Raw genomic sequence first — 13970 nt, forward strand, 5'->3', positions numbered from 1 at the left:
GGACTTCACTTTATCCATGTGAACTCACAGAGCCTGCAGCTGAAATTAGAGGAATTAAAACTCCTGGCTTCTAACACTCGGGCTGCAGTAGCTGCTGTGACTGAGACATGGCTCGATGGGTCAATTGAGGACAATGAGGTTGAGCTACCGGGTTATAGCATTCATAGAATTGACCGAAACCAAAACGGTGGGCGGCGTGTGTGTTTTTACTAGGAATTATGTGCATTTTAACCCTTGTTCAGATCTGAAAATGGATGGTCTTGAGGCTGCATGGGTAGATATACTTCTTCCTAAATGTCGTCCTATACTTGTTGGTGTGTGCTATCGGCCTCCTAAGCAGAATAATTTCTATGATTTACTTGAATCAAATTGTTGTGATCACAATGTATTTGCTGATAGGGAATTCAATACAAATTTGCAGTTATCCCCCAAGTAAAGTACACTAGGAAATGCCCTGTATAACTTTAATCAGTTATTTGGACTAAAACAACTGATTGTTGAGCCAACCGGGTGTGTATTGACAGTAAATCAACTTTGGATTCGATTATTGTATCAGACCAAGAGAACGTCTGTCAGTCAGGAGTCTTAAATATTGGTTTTAGTGATCATATGGTAACCTACTGTACCCGTAAGAAATCCAAAATGCTACTTGAGCCAGGTAATAACTACGGTCTATGAAACAATACTCAAAGGAACGTTTTGTAGAAGTACTTGGAATTTTGGATTGGTCTAATGTACTAAACTGTGATGATGTTGATCAAGCTTGGTATCTTTTTAAAGATCTGTTTCTGTCTGCATTCGACTCTTTGGCTCCGATTAAACAAATTTGAATCAAACAGCGGTCAGGGAAATGGATCAATTCCGAGATCTAAGACCTCATAAGGAAAAGGGATCACTACCTGGCCAAATTCAGAAGGACAAATCTACAACAAGATTATGATGGTTATATTAACTGTAGAAACCAGGCAAGATACAAAATGGATAAGACCAAATCCCAACATTACATAGATGCTGTTACTGACAATTTACATTAGCCTCAAACTGTGGAACATTTTAAAGGACATTGGCTCAAAAACTCCCCATAAGGTAAAATCCTGTAGTATTGGCCTGGATATTGATGTTGTTTTATGCTATGACCAGGCAAAGGTTGCAAATTATTTTACCACGTTTTTTACCACTATAGCCTCATCTCTGGTTAAGAAGTTACCGACCTGCTCTGGATACTATGGCCAGTCTTTCATTACGAACTTTTACCATAGCAAAGGTATCACAAATGATTTGTTTGAGCTGTGCATGGTAACAAAGGACACATTTTCCAATCTACTATGCTTAATGAGCACAAACAAAGCAACTGGGCTGGATAACCTTCCTGCAAGATTCATAAAGGATAGTGCTTGTGTCACTGCTAAAATGATCATGCATATTGTAAACCTTTGTGTTAGTAGTGGTACATTTCCCAATTATCTTAAAACAGCCAGGGTGGTTCCGCTCCACAAGAAGAGCAGTAAAACAAATGTGGGAAACTACAGGCCTGTGTCGATCCTCAGCACCTTATCCAAAGTTGTTGAGAGATTAGTTTTTAATCAGCTTGAAGGATACCTTCTCGAGCACAAACTTCTTTATGAACTCCAATCTGGCTTTAAAACAGCTCATTCCACTTATACTTGCCTTATCCACCTTTCTGACCACATCAAGCAGGAAAGTGAGAAGGGGAACTATACAGGTATGGTCATGTTAGACTTGCAGGAAGCTTTTGACACTGTGGACCATGATATTCTCCTGATGAAACTGAAATGCGTGGGTCTAAATGATGTAGCAGTGAATTGGTTAAGGTCTTATCTGACCAACAGAACACAAGTATGTAATGTTGGTGATGTTCTGTCAGAGGCCAAAGAAATATCCTGTGGAGTACCGCAGGGATCCATTTTAGGGCCCCTCTTATTTCTTATATATGTTAATGATATGCCAGATACAGTAAAGTGCAAACTCCTGCTTTATGCTGATGACTCAGCCATATTGGGATCAGGGAAGGATACAGTTTACATAGAGGAGACCCTGAGTAAGGAATTGCATTTTGTTAGAGATTGGTTGACTGACAACAAATTGTCGCTACATTTGGGAAAAACTGAATCAATTTTGTTTGCAACAAAATGTAGATTGCTTAGGGCCGACAAGATAAAGGTAAACTGTGCAGGCAAGGAGATTGAATCTAAAACAAGTGTAACTTATCTTGGTGTGTCCCTAGATCAATCCCTTACTGGAGACCTGATTGCTGCTAGAATTATTTCAAAAATGGCGAACAAATTGAAATTTGTATATCGTAACACTAGATATTTTAACATCAAAGTTAAGAAACTGCTTGTCTCAACCTTGATTCAGTGTCATTTTGATTATGCCTGCTCTGCTTGGTATAGTGGGCTATCAGAAAAGCTGAAAAAGAGAATGCAGGTCATGCCTGCACATTTGTACTCCTGAGTGGCACAGTGGTCTAAGGCACTGCATCGCAGTGCTAGCTGTGCCACTAGAGATCCTGGTTAGAGTCCAGGCTCTGTCGCAGCCGGCCGCGACCGGGAGACCCATGGGCGGCGCACAATTGGTCCAGCGTCGTCCAAGGTAGGGGAGGGTTTGGCCGGCAGGGATGTGGGTTCGTTTCCCACGGGGGGCCAGTATGAAAAAATGTATGTGAATGTATGCATTCACTAACTGTAAGTCGCTCTGGATAAGAGCGTCTGCTAAATGACTAAAATGTAAAAATGCAAAATAATGTTATCAGGTATATGCTGAATGTCCCCCCTAGAACCCACATAGGGGTACAGGAGTTCCAGGAGGTGGGCTTGTTGCCTTTGGAGTTCAGAGTGGACCAACTTAAATGTAATCATATGTTTGACATCTTAAATGATCGTGCCCCAGGTTATATGAAAAACCACAGTGATATGGTCTATATCCAACACAGTTACAATACCAGAGCTAGTGTTATGTCTTGTAAAATCCCAAGAGTAAACAGTATTGCGAGGAGCAAATTTTTCTATACAGGCATTTGTCTATGGAATAGCATCCCCTTGGAGATCAAGCAAAGAAAAAGTAGAAATAGCTTTAAAAAGCAGGCAAGGGTTTTCATTAGGACAAGTTTGTCTAAGTAAGAGAAACCACTCCACTGCCCCTTGTGCCCCCTACTGCTGGGCAGGTGTATTTATTTGAACGATAGGTATGATGTGCAATGAATAGATTGTTTTAATGTGAAATTAATATGGTTGATTTTTAAGGTTAGGGAAAAGTGCAGTGAATAGTGCCATTTTTTTAGGATGTTAATATTAAATAATGTATTTATGGTTGTTTTTTCTTGCCCTTTAATCATTATACAGTGAGGGAAAAAAGTATTTGATCCCCTGCTGATTTTGTACGTTTGCCCACTGACAAAGACATGATCAGTCTATAATTTTAATGGTATGTTTATTTGAACAGTGAGAGACAGAATAACAACAAAAAAATCCAGAAAAACGCATGTCAAAAATGTTATGAATTGATTTGCATTTTAATGAGGGAAATAAGTATTTGACCCCTCTGCAAAAAATTACTTAGTACTTGGTGACAAAACCCTTTTTGGCAATCACAGAGGTCAGACGTTTCTTGTAGTTGGACACCAGGTTTGCACACATCTCAGGAGGGATTTTGTCCCACTCCTCTTTGCAGATCTTCTCCAAGTCATTAAGGTTTCGAGGCTGACGTTTGGCAACTCGAACCTTCAGCTCCCTCCACAGATTTTCTATGGGATTAAGGTCTGGAGACTGGCTAGGCCACTCCAGGACCTTAATGTGCTTCTTCTTGAGCCACTCCTTTGTTGCCTTGGCCGTGTGTTTTGGGTCATTGTCATGCTGGAATACCCATCCACGACCCATTTTCAATGCCCTGGCTGAGGGAAGGAGGTTCTCACCCAAGATTTGACGGTACATGGCCCCGTCCATCGTCCCTTTGATGCAGTGAAGTTGTCCTGTCCCCTTAGCAGAAAAACACCCCCAAAGCATAATGTTTCCACGTCCATGTTTGACGGTGGGGATGGTGTTCTTGGGGTCATAGGCAGCATTCCTCCTCCTCCAAACACGGCGAGTTGAGTTGAGTTGATGCCAAAGAGCTCGATTTTGGTCTCATCTGACCACAACACTTTCACCCAGTTCTCCTCTGAATCATTCAGATGTTCATTGGCAAACTTCAGACGGGCCTGTATATGTGCTTTCTTGAGCAGGGGGACCTTGCAGGCGCTGCAGGATTTCAGTCCTTCACAGCATATTGTGTTACCAATTGTTTTCTTGGTGACTATGGTCCCAGCTGCCTTGAGATCATTGACAAGATCCCCCCGTGTAGTTCTGGGCTGATTCCTCACCGTTCTCATGATCATTACAACTCCACGAGGTGAGATCTTGCATGGAGCCCCAGGCCGAGGGAGATAGATAGTTATTTTGTGTTTCTTCCATTTGCGAATAATCACACCAACTGTTGTCACCTTCTCACCAAGCTGCTTGGCGATGATCTTGTAGCCCATTCCAGCCTTGTGTAGGTCTACAATCTTGTCCCTGACATCCTTGGAGAGCTCTTTGGTCTTGCCATGGTGGAGAGTTTGGAATCTGATTGATTGATTGCTTCTGTGGACAGGTGTCTTTTATACAGGTAACACACTGAGATTAGGAGCACTCCCTTTAAGAGTGTGCTCCTAACTCAGCTCGTTACCTGTATAAAAGACACCTGGGAGCCAGAAATCTTTCTGATTGAGAGGGGGTCAAATACTTATTTCCCTCATTAAAATGCAAATCAGTTTATAACATTTTTGACATGCGTTTTTCTGGATTTTTTTGTTGTTATTCTGTCTCTCACTGTTCAAATAAACCTACCATTCAAATTATAGATGATCATTTCTTTGTCAGTGGGCAAACGTACAAAATCAGCAGGGGATCAAATACTTTTTTCCCTCACTGTATGTGCTATTGTTTTTACCATCGAGGACCACTTTGGAAACAAGCGTTTTAATTAATACTTTCAAGTGATATCCTCTGGGTCCACATTGTACATTTTGTTGTATATGTCTGTTACCCAAAATAAATTCAATTCAATTCAATTAAATAGGCAGGCAATACGGTGGGACAGTCTTCAGCACACAGAGAGCGCAGTCGGTCGATCTCCCTAATCTCCACACACACACCCGCCGTGATGCCATTTCCCCTTCCTGCCATCACACAACAGTAGGCTACAGCAGCACCCACCTTTGTTTGACATGGCAGCCACTAAACCACACAACAGGATGCTGAACAGGAAAGGTCCTAGGGCACAAGACTTGAGATTGGAATGACGTGGAAATCCAGTCATTATGTAGCCAGCCTATCAAGGATTGAGTGTGTGGTTGGTTAAAATGTAGGCTAAAGCAATGTAAAATTTTTGTAGCAACCAACTAAGTTACATTTGTAGCAAACTTTACACCCATCAAGCAATGAATGTATTCAATGAATGTAAAGGATAGCGATATATATCATTATAAAATATTTTCAAATGACTGACTAACATACCCATGAGAGTCATAATAAACCCAACTGTGTTGAATCACATAGCTAGCTGTAAGTGAATCCAAATGGCATTTTGATCATAAATGTAAACCACGCCCACCGTAGAAAACAGTAGCAACTTGTTGGTGGTTAACCAGTAAAGTAACGGTCAGTGCTATGCGGAATCCTTGGGACGTCCCTACCCCATCGAAGTTGACATTTCTAATGGTTAGGTAAGGGTTATGGTTAGGGTATGGATGTCCCAAGGATTCCGGATAGCACTGACCGTAAAGCAACGGGTGGTTTATCACCCACTCACAAAAAAATATAAAAAATAAACGCGATATCACAGATCTGTTCCTAAAATCTGCTTCCCAAAATAGACAATCTGGAAAAACGACTACAGTGCCTTGAAGCCAGGCAGTCATTGTAGATTATGTTGAATAACCGTTCATTATTCAATATACATTCTCGGGAGGGACACTAGATGCCTTGTGCTGGTAATCCATTCACGAGGACGTTTTCGTTTTGATCCAATAATATGAAATGTAGGCGAATGTCGGTATGTAACTACAACGACATGCAATATATACTATATTCACTTGTTTTTTTTAGGCTATTTGTGAGGCTCAAGTTCAGTCTCTGATTTAAAATTGTTAAGGCCGTGCTGTCAACTTTGACTCCCTTCACGAAGACGCGGAAAAGACACGCAGGCGTTTGCAGGTTAAATATATATATTTTAAATACATATAATTAAAACATTAGGCTTATCAGTGTCTCTGTATATATTGCACAAACAACTTACCAACAAGACGAATGTGTACATTTTCAGCTCTACCATCCGACTCCGGTAACCGCTCCAAGAAGCCATGATGCCGTTGCCACGTCTGGATACGCACGCGCAATCGGTTTTCCACGGCTTCTTGAGCAGCCCGCAAAGCTCCTTAGGAAATGTAGTTTTGGAGGATACAGTTGGCATTACAGGCATTGATTGCAGGCAGGTTGATGTTAACCCTTACCTTAACCATTCTGGAGTTAGTGTCTAACCTCTAGATTTCGGAGTTAATGCCTAAACTTAACCTTAACCTTAAACATTGTGCGTTAATGCCTAAATTTAACCTTAAACACTTCTAAATTTGACTTTTAAGAAACATGGATGAACGTCTAATTCTGACGTGAGACTGGGAGAGCTAGTTGCAGCATGCACCTCTCATCACATTGTAGTACAGTGTCTATTTAAATGCAATGTTGCTCTCGGCCTATGTTATTTATCTGCAAATACATGGGAACATCACCCAACCACAGATCCACATCTGGAAAGCCTGTTTGATGCGGAGGTGTCATGAACTGCTCTTAACCTGTGCCAGTGGCGGAAATGGCCACTACAGTCACACCACACTGAACTATTCAAACTTCAAAGCTGAAATGAACTGCTACATCACATCACCAGATAATAATAAAATAAGTAATGTCAGTGAAGTGTATTATAAGGCTATAGAACAGTGGGGCAATACTTCACAAGCCCTTACTCAATACTCCAAGGACGTATACGCGCTTGTTAAAAAAAAGAATATCTCTTGTACACCCCTCTCAGTTGGAGTTGCGATGGTCCTCGTAGTAGCGTTCAACTCGCAGAGAGAGCGCAGTAACCAGCGCAGGTCGTTCTGTGAGCGAGACACATCGAAGATAGGAGATACACTTCTATTGAGGTAGCCTGACGAATCAAGTAGAGCTCTCGTGCTTTGCGTGACATTTCGAACAAGTTGGAAAAAACATCAAAGGTAAGAAAACAATTTAATTGATCTATTGGACGGTGCAATTGCATCCGTTGGTTGTATTGAAATATTTGCAGATGGCTCTAGTGAGCTACTACAATTTTCAATAGTAATTATATTTAAATTGAACTTTTAAAAGGAAATATAAAAATCCCTTTCTAATCTTTAGCATTTGATTCTGGAGTGAGTATCCTATTCCATAATGGTAATAGTTATAGATAAGGCATAAAACACACATTTGGTCAATTAATAATGGACAGAATAGCACCGTTTTCACATTTGACATCTAAACCATGTATCATGAGATTCATTTGAAGTTTCAGTTCACAAATGTTATTACTTAGATATAACAGTATTTCTGGGTGCCTCCTATTTTGTCCATTTTACCATACCTTGAATAGAGGGCTCTGTTGGCGGTAGTTTGTTCCGTAATATCGCATGTTTATTCAGAGCAGTTAGCGGTTCTTTTATACCGCTTCAGTTTTACTTTCTAATCACGTTCCAGCGGAGGATCAGAGGCATTTCTGGGCTGCAGGAACCTACCGCCACATTTCCACTGTTACAAACTTACTTGTGTTGTGCTATCCGTAATCAGGTTAGACAGATGCAGAGGTCCCACATAGTAGGCTACTGTCCAGAGCTGCTTTTTCTTTGGCTTTTTCTTTATATTCTCTTTTGTCCTGTGATTAGACATGTCTGTTTCTTAAACAAATGAGAATAGTGGTGTCATAAAGTAACATTGAAATGACTCATGCAGCTTGGAGAATAGACCTTGCACGGGTTGTCCCATTTTCTTTAGTCTTGCGCAACGGTTATTGTAGGTGCCAGGTTGAATGTGGATGATCATATTCAATATGTATTTATACTGTCATCCCGCTGACACCTGGTTGAATATCAGTTGTACAGCTTACAGAGAGAATAGTAGTCTTTTCGAACAGAAAACATTATATCCCCAACGACCGCGAATAGCGTTCCCTTATTCCCTTATTGCTACATGGTGTGTAGTTGATTCATTATTAGGATGTCGAAATGAAGAACAATAAACGAATACAATCAAAGGCCGAGTTATGAATAGCATTGATTTTGGTGGTAGGTGAAGTCTCTCTCCCCCTTTACGCATCTCAGACACTTCTATTCTGTAAGCCATGTTCACCCTGCGGCCACATTGCATAGAATAACATAGAATTACTTCAGGTATTACAACACAGCTCAACAGAGAAAAGGTAAAGAATCAAGACTAGGCAGAAACACCAACAGATTCCTTTATCAAGTTCAAGGCTCATATCAAAATTGTTATTAAATCCTGTTTAGAATGTTACATTTTAAGAGAGCGATAGAGGGCAGTGTTCAGCGACGCTGCACAGCTGTAGAACGCACAGGCAGGTGAGAGAGAAAGAGAGAGAGGTGGAGGTGAATGAACGATGTTTAGAATGTGACTGAAAGACTTTACCAACTGCATTAGATTGTCATATTTTCTTATACTTTCATATTTTCGAATATTTTTTCCGAAAGATAAAATGTCCACTTATTTCTTGGGCCTGAAATACTGTCGGAAAAAAATGTTTTGTTGGGGTATTGAGTGAGAACAGTGAGGCTATCTGACAGCACCGAAATCCGAGGTTTATCGTTTACTCCCGGCGGGTTTGTCTATGCAACCTCTTCCAACACATCTGTTTCTCTAAATGAATTGCTGCTGCACTGTTGTATGTTGTTAAAGATATCTGCATGGCACATATATTTCAGCCCGTGAGCAGTTATTTTATCAGTAGTCGGGTACTCAGAAGTCTGACATAAAAAGACATTGAGTGTAATTAGATATACATTTTCAATAGGCCTATATCAACCAATTAGTTAATTAAATGCATACCACTATGCCTCCAAGCTCATGAGGACTATTTGGAGATGTGCACAAATTGGGTTTGTTTTTCCACAATTTGCATAAAAACCATTTTACGCATAGTGTTTATGCACATCCGTGTCTGTAGTCCACTGGCACCGTACTTGGAATGCGCTTGGTTGTATCCAGTGCTGCCAACTCCTCAGTAAGGGAAGTAGCTATTGGCTGTCCTAAAAGTCTCTAGAAGTCGCTAAATGACATCATCACCTAATTTGTGTAATTGGCCATGTGCATGTAATTGTGATGGACGCTGTAGGAGAGAGGAATAAAGTCGTGGGAGAGACAAAAAGTGAGTAAAAAACACCCTACATTTACATCCCGCCCTGAACGTAAGCCAGGGCGGGATCCGCTGCGCATGCGCGATTCATTTGCAGTCTGGACGCAGAGGGGTGAACATCTCCTGCTCTGACTGCAGCTGGGAGGCAGCACCCGCTGCTCGTTGAGAAGAGTAAGAACGATACGTGCTTTCATGTCAGAGTCTACAAAAGTCTCCAATAACACCAGAAAAAGTCGCTAGATTTGTCGCTAGTCGTTTTTTTGAAAATGTGTCGCTAGAGGGGTCTGAAAACTCGCTATATATAGCGACAAAGTCGCTAAGTTGGCAACACTGGTTGTATCGTGTTTTCAAAATAGCTGCTTATTACAGTCTTATTATTTACTTACTACCTTCAGGTTTATACTCTACTCTTGGATACTCACGTTTCCTGTCATTTTTTCATTATAGTCAATCTCAAGCACATGAATATTGAAAATAGTCAACCTCAAATACATGAATATTGAAAATAGTCAACCTCAAGCACATGAATGTTGAAAATAGTCAACCTCAAGCACATGAATATTGAAAATAGTCAACCTCAAGCACATGAATATTGAAAATAGTCAACCTCAAGCACATGAATATTGAAAATAGTCAACCTCAAGCACATGAATATTGAAAATAGTCTTCCTCAAGCACATGAATGTTGAGAATTTGTTTCTATCTTACACAATCCTCTCGTCAGCTTTTGTATAGACAGTGTGTCAGTAACAATACAAAGGGATTTTCCAGCCATTCACAATAGCATTGGGAAACAATCACTGCATCAGTGAACTAATGGGAAGCATACTGCTCTGCTGACAGCTTCTCTCAGTCACACAGTGTTGCACGTGACATAACACTGCCTACTCTAAGATTGCTCACATTGCTTTTTTCTGATATGATTCTATCTAATCCTTGTTATTCAAACCTGGAGGTGTTCACTGTGTTCCATCTGGCACGCCTGTAATGAGACCAGGGTGATGTTTCCAGTCTCCAGTTTGCCCTGAGAAAACAAATATTCAAATTTGGGTACGCCCCAAATGGCACCCTATTGCCCTTATAGTGCACCAAAGCTGGTCAAAAGTAGTGCACTATGAAGGGAATAGGGTACCTGTGATGAGGTATGAATGACGGAGTCAGGCGCAGGTGGTAAAACACCGAAATCCAGAGTTTATTCAGTGTACATGAATAAAGCGCAGCAATCGTCAAAACGAAACTAGCACAAGGGAAAAATCCACCTTGGCTACATACAAGGAAAGAGTACCTCAACCGAGCTACTCACTCTCACAATGAACAATCACTCACAAAAGGACAAGGGGGCAGAGGGAACACTTATACACAGACTAATGAGGGAATGAGTACCAGGTGTGTGTGATTGACAAGTAGACGAACGCCGAAACCTGCCCGAGCAAGGGCAGCCTCAGCTGAATTCGTGACAGTACCATTTGGGATGGAAGCTTGTTCAGAGGTTCATTGAAGTATTTATGCCACATGTCCTCAACAAATGTGCTGCCTACTCTATTAATATTCATACAAACCCCTCCATGGTCTGACATTAATTCAAGCGCTGTCTTAGGTTCCTGAGTCTGTCCTTTCAAATATAAAACAGGTTTTCATCTTTGATGAACTTATGAGTGCCCTTGACAGTTCTTGGTTGGTGGGAGAACTGAACAAAGATTCTCTTTGAGACAAATACACAACAAAGCCTTGAGTGGTGGTCTGTGTAACCATGGCGTCCACATATCTATTATTATATAGGGGGAAGGGCGAAGTCAAAAGGCATCTGATATCAGCATAAATTATTTATGTTCAACAATAAGTCTGATGGGTGGAATAATGAGTAGATGGCCCTCATCAAAGTTTTAACAATGCATATTTATTAAGGCCTTGCTATTTGGATTATTTCTGACGTTGGTGGTTGGCACATCAATTGAGAGGGGACAACTGAGATAAAAGTTTACTGCAGACAGACCGAGGAACTTGATCTGACCGACCGACCGGCTGTAGATATTAGGCCTACCAGGATGGAGAAAAAGAGACCACGGATGCGTCCCAAATGGCACCCTATTCCCTATTTAGTTCATTACTTTTGACCAGAGCCATATATCAGACACAGCCCATGCTAAATATACTCCTGACCTCTGGATGGTGGAGGACAGAGTGCATATGTCAGAGCCAGAGGAGATAACAGAGACTAAATATACAGTGCAGTTTCTGGTCTGGTGTTCTGTACTGGAAGAGAGATAAGGTGCATGCAGGGGTGCTTTAAAAGTGTTCAGAGACTTCCTCTGTTACTCTTCTCACATTTAGCACCAGTTAATATGCATGCAACCACTTTTATTTATCTGCAGCTGTCAGCTAATGTTGATTTGAGAGTGTAATACAAAAAATACATTTTTGGGCCCAGAAATAAATGACATTGATTGAACTACTTTGTTTTTCATAGGGTCTCTGCATAATAATATTATACCAGTGTTATTTTTCTCAAAGCATTACTGAATAGCCAACCATTGGTATTCCAGAGGCCTCCTGCCACAATACAGACAGATTCATAGTTATATTGCCCCCGAGTTGTTCTGTCAGCAAAGCCTCAATAATAAACAGAGCTAGATAACACCTCAACTATTGACCTGTCACTTGGCACAGAGAAGTTGTTTATATATTCCACGCTTGTACATCGGTGGAATTCTGAGTGAAGGACACCACTGCTTTCAAAGCAACCTGCCAATGCCATACTTTGACTTAAAGATGCCCTCAGAACTGCTGTAAGGCTGTCTGAATGTGACGTGCCTCCTTCCCTTTCCGGTCTGTGGCGTTTGGTTTTCCATGTTGATCTTTGTTCAGGGCTGTGGAGTTTGGTTTTCCATGTTGATCTTTGTTCAGGGCTGTGGCGTTTGGTTTTCCATGTTGATCTTTGTTCAGGGCTGTGGCGTTTGGTTTTCCATGTTGATCTTTGTTCAGGGCTGTGGCGTTTGGTTTTCCATGTTGATCTTTGTTCAGGGCTGTGGCGTTTGGTTTTCCATGTTGATCTTTGTTCAGGGCTGTGGAGTTTGGTTTTCCATGTTGATCTTTGTTCAGGGCTGTGGAGTTTGGTTTTCCATGTTGATCTTTGTTCAGGGCTGTGGCGTTTGGTTTTCCATGTTGATCTTTGTTCAGGGCTGTGGAGTTTGGTTTTCCATGTTGATCTTTGTTCAGGGCTGTGGCGTTTGGTTTTCCATGTTGATCTTTGTTCAGGGCTGTGGAGTTTGGTTTTCCATGTTGATCTTTGTTCAGGGCTGTGGCGTTTGGTTTTCCATGTTGGTCTTTGTTCAGGGCTGTGGAGTTTGGTTTTCCATGTTGATCTTTGTTCAGGGCTGTGGAGTTTGGTTTTCCATGTTGATCTTTGTTCAGGGCTGTGGAGTTTGGTTTTCCATGTTGATCTTTGTTCAGGGCTGTGGAGTTTGGTTTTCCATGTTGATCTTTGTTCAGGGCTGTGGAGTTTGGTTTTCCATGTTGATCTTTGTTCAGGGCTGTGGAGTTTGGTTTTCCATGTTGATCTTTGTTCAGGGCTGTGGAGTTTGGTTTTCCATGTTGATCTTTGTTCAGGACTGTGGAGTTTGGTTTTCCATGTTGATCTTTGTTCAGGGCTGTGGGCCGTTGGAGGGAAAGGGAAAGGAGAGTGATCTATCCTTTAAGGGCTCAGTTAGGCTCAGTTATCCTTTAAGGGCTCAGTTAGGCTCAGTTATCCTTTAAGGGCTCAGTTAGGCTCAGTTATCCTTTAAGGGCTCAGTTAGGCTCAGTTATCCTTTAAGGGCTCAGTTAGGCTCAGTTATCCTTTAAGGGCTCAGTTAGGCTCAGTTATCCTTTAAGGGCTCAGTTCATATGGTAACTGGGTTAGTGTTCACCAGAAAAACCAAACTACGTAGCTAACCACATACCTTTTCAGAGAAAGAATCTCTCTGGTGTGTTTGGTGGTATTAGTGTTGGATCCAAAAGTGTGTGTGTGTGTGTGTGTGTGTGTGTGTGTGTGTGTGTGTGTGTGTGTGTGTGTGTGCGTCAACACAAATGGCAAACAGTCAAGGAAATACATTGGAATAATAGATGGAGGCACAATGACTTGTCAAGTCCCCTCCTTCACCATGATAATAGGTTCCCTCCCTGATGGGGATTGTCAGGGCCTAGTTTCTAGTGAGAAGGACATGTTAGATTGTCCCCGACTCCTTGTGCTCTTGGCTCTCTCTGCCTTAAAGCCACCTCTTTCGCTCTCTCTCTCTCTCTCTCTCTCTCTCTCTCTCTCTCTCTCTCTCGCTCTCTTTTTCTCTGCCTCTCTGTCTGAAAACACCATCTATTTCCCCTGCTGCCAGTTGACAGGAATAATACTGGTGCCGTTGTGGACAGCCGAGCTGAGCAGAGCCCTAGATCTTTCATGTGATGGGGAAAGCAAACATAATGGAAAGGTCCTATTTAGCAGAGTGATAGCTGGGACCTGTTGC

At 41.6% G+C, this 13970-nt stretch overlaps 2 protein-coding genes across 2 annotated transcripts in view; one reads left to right on the forward strand and one right to left on the reverse strand.

Annotated features, from left to right (window-relative positions):
* LOC311128996 (protein disulfide-isomerase A5-like) overlaps nucleotides 1–6411 on the reverse strand; it is a 54703-nt gene extending 48292 nt beyond the window's left edge. Inside the window, exon 1 of the mRNA XM_084161229.1 lies at nucleotides 6334–6411. Coding sequence (XP_084017355.1) covers nucleotides 6334–6399 — 66 coding nt within the window. The 5' untranslated portion in view covers nucleotides 6400–6411. The remainder of the gene's footprint in view (nucleotides 1–6333) is intronic.
* A 768-nt stretch (nucleotides 6412–7179) lies between these two features.
* LOC311128998 (semaphorin-5B-like) overlaps nucleotides 7180–13970 on the forward strand; it is a 267133-nt gene continuing 260342 nt past the window's right edge. The window contains exon 1 of the mRNA XM_084161231.1: nucleotides 7180–7309. The gene's annotated coding sequence lies outside the window, so the exon portion shown is untranslated. The remainder of the gene's footprint in view (nucleotides 7310–13970) is intronic.

The sequence above is a fragment of the Coregonus lavaretus genome (genome assembly GCF_964263955.1).
Source record: "Coregonus lavaretus genome assembly, chromosome: 5".
In the NCBI taxonomy this organism is placed as follows: Eukaryota; Metazoa; Chordata; class Actinopteri; order Salmoniformes; family Salmonidae; genus Coregonus; species Coregonus lavaretus.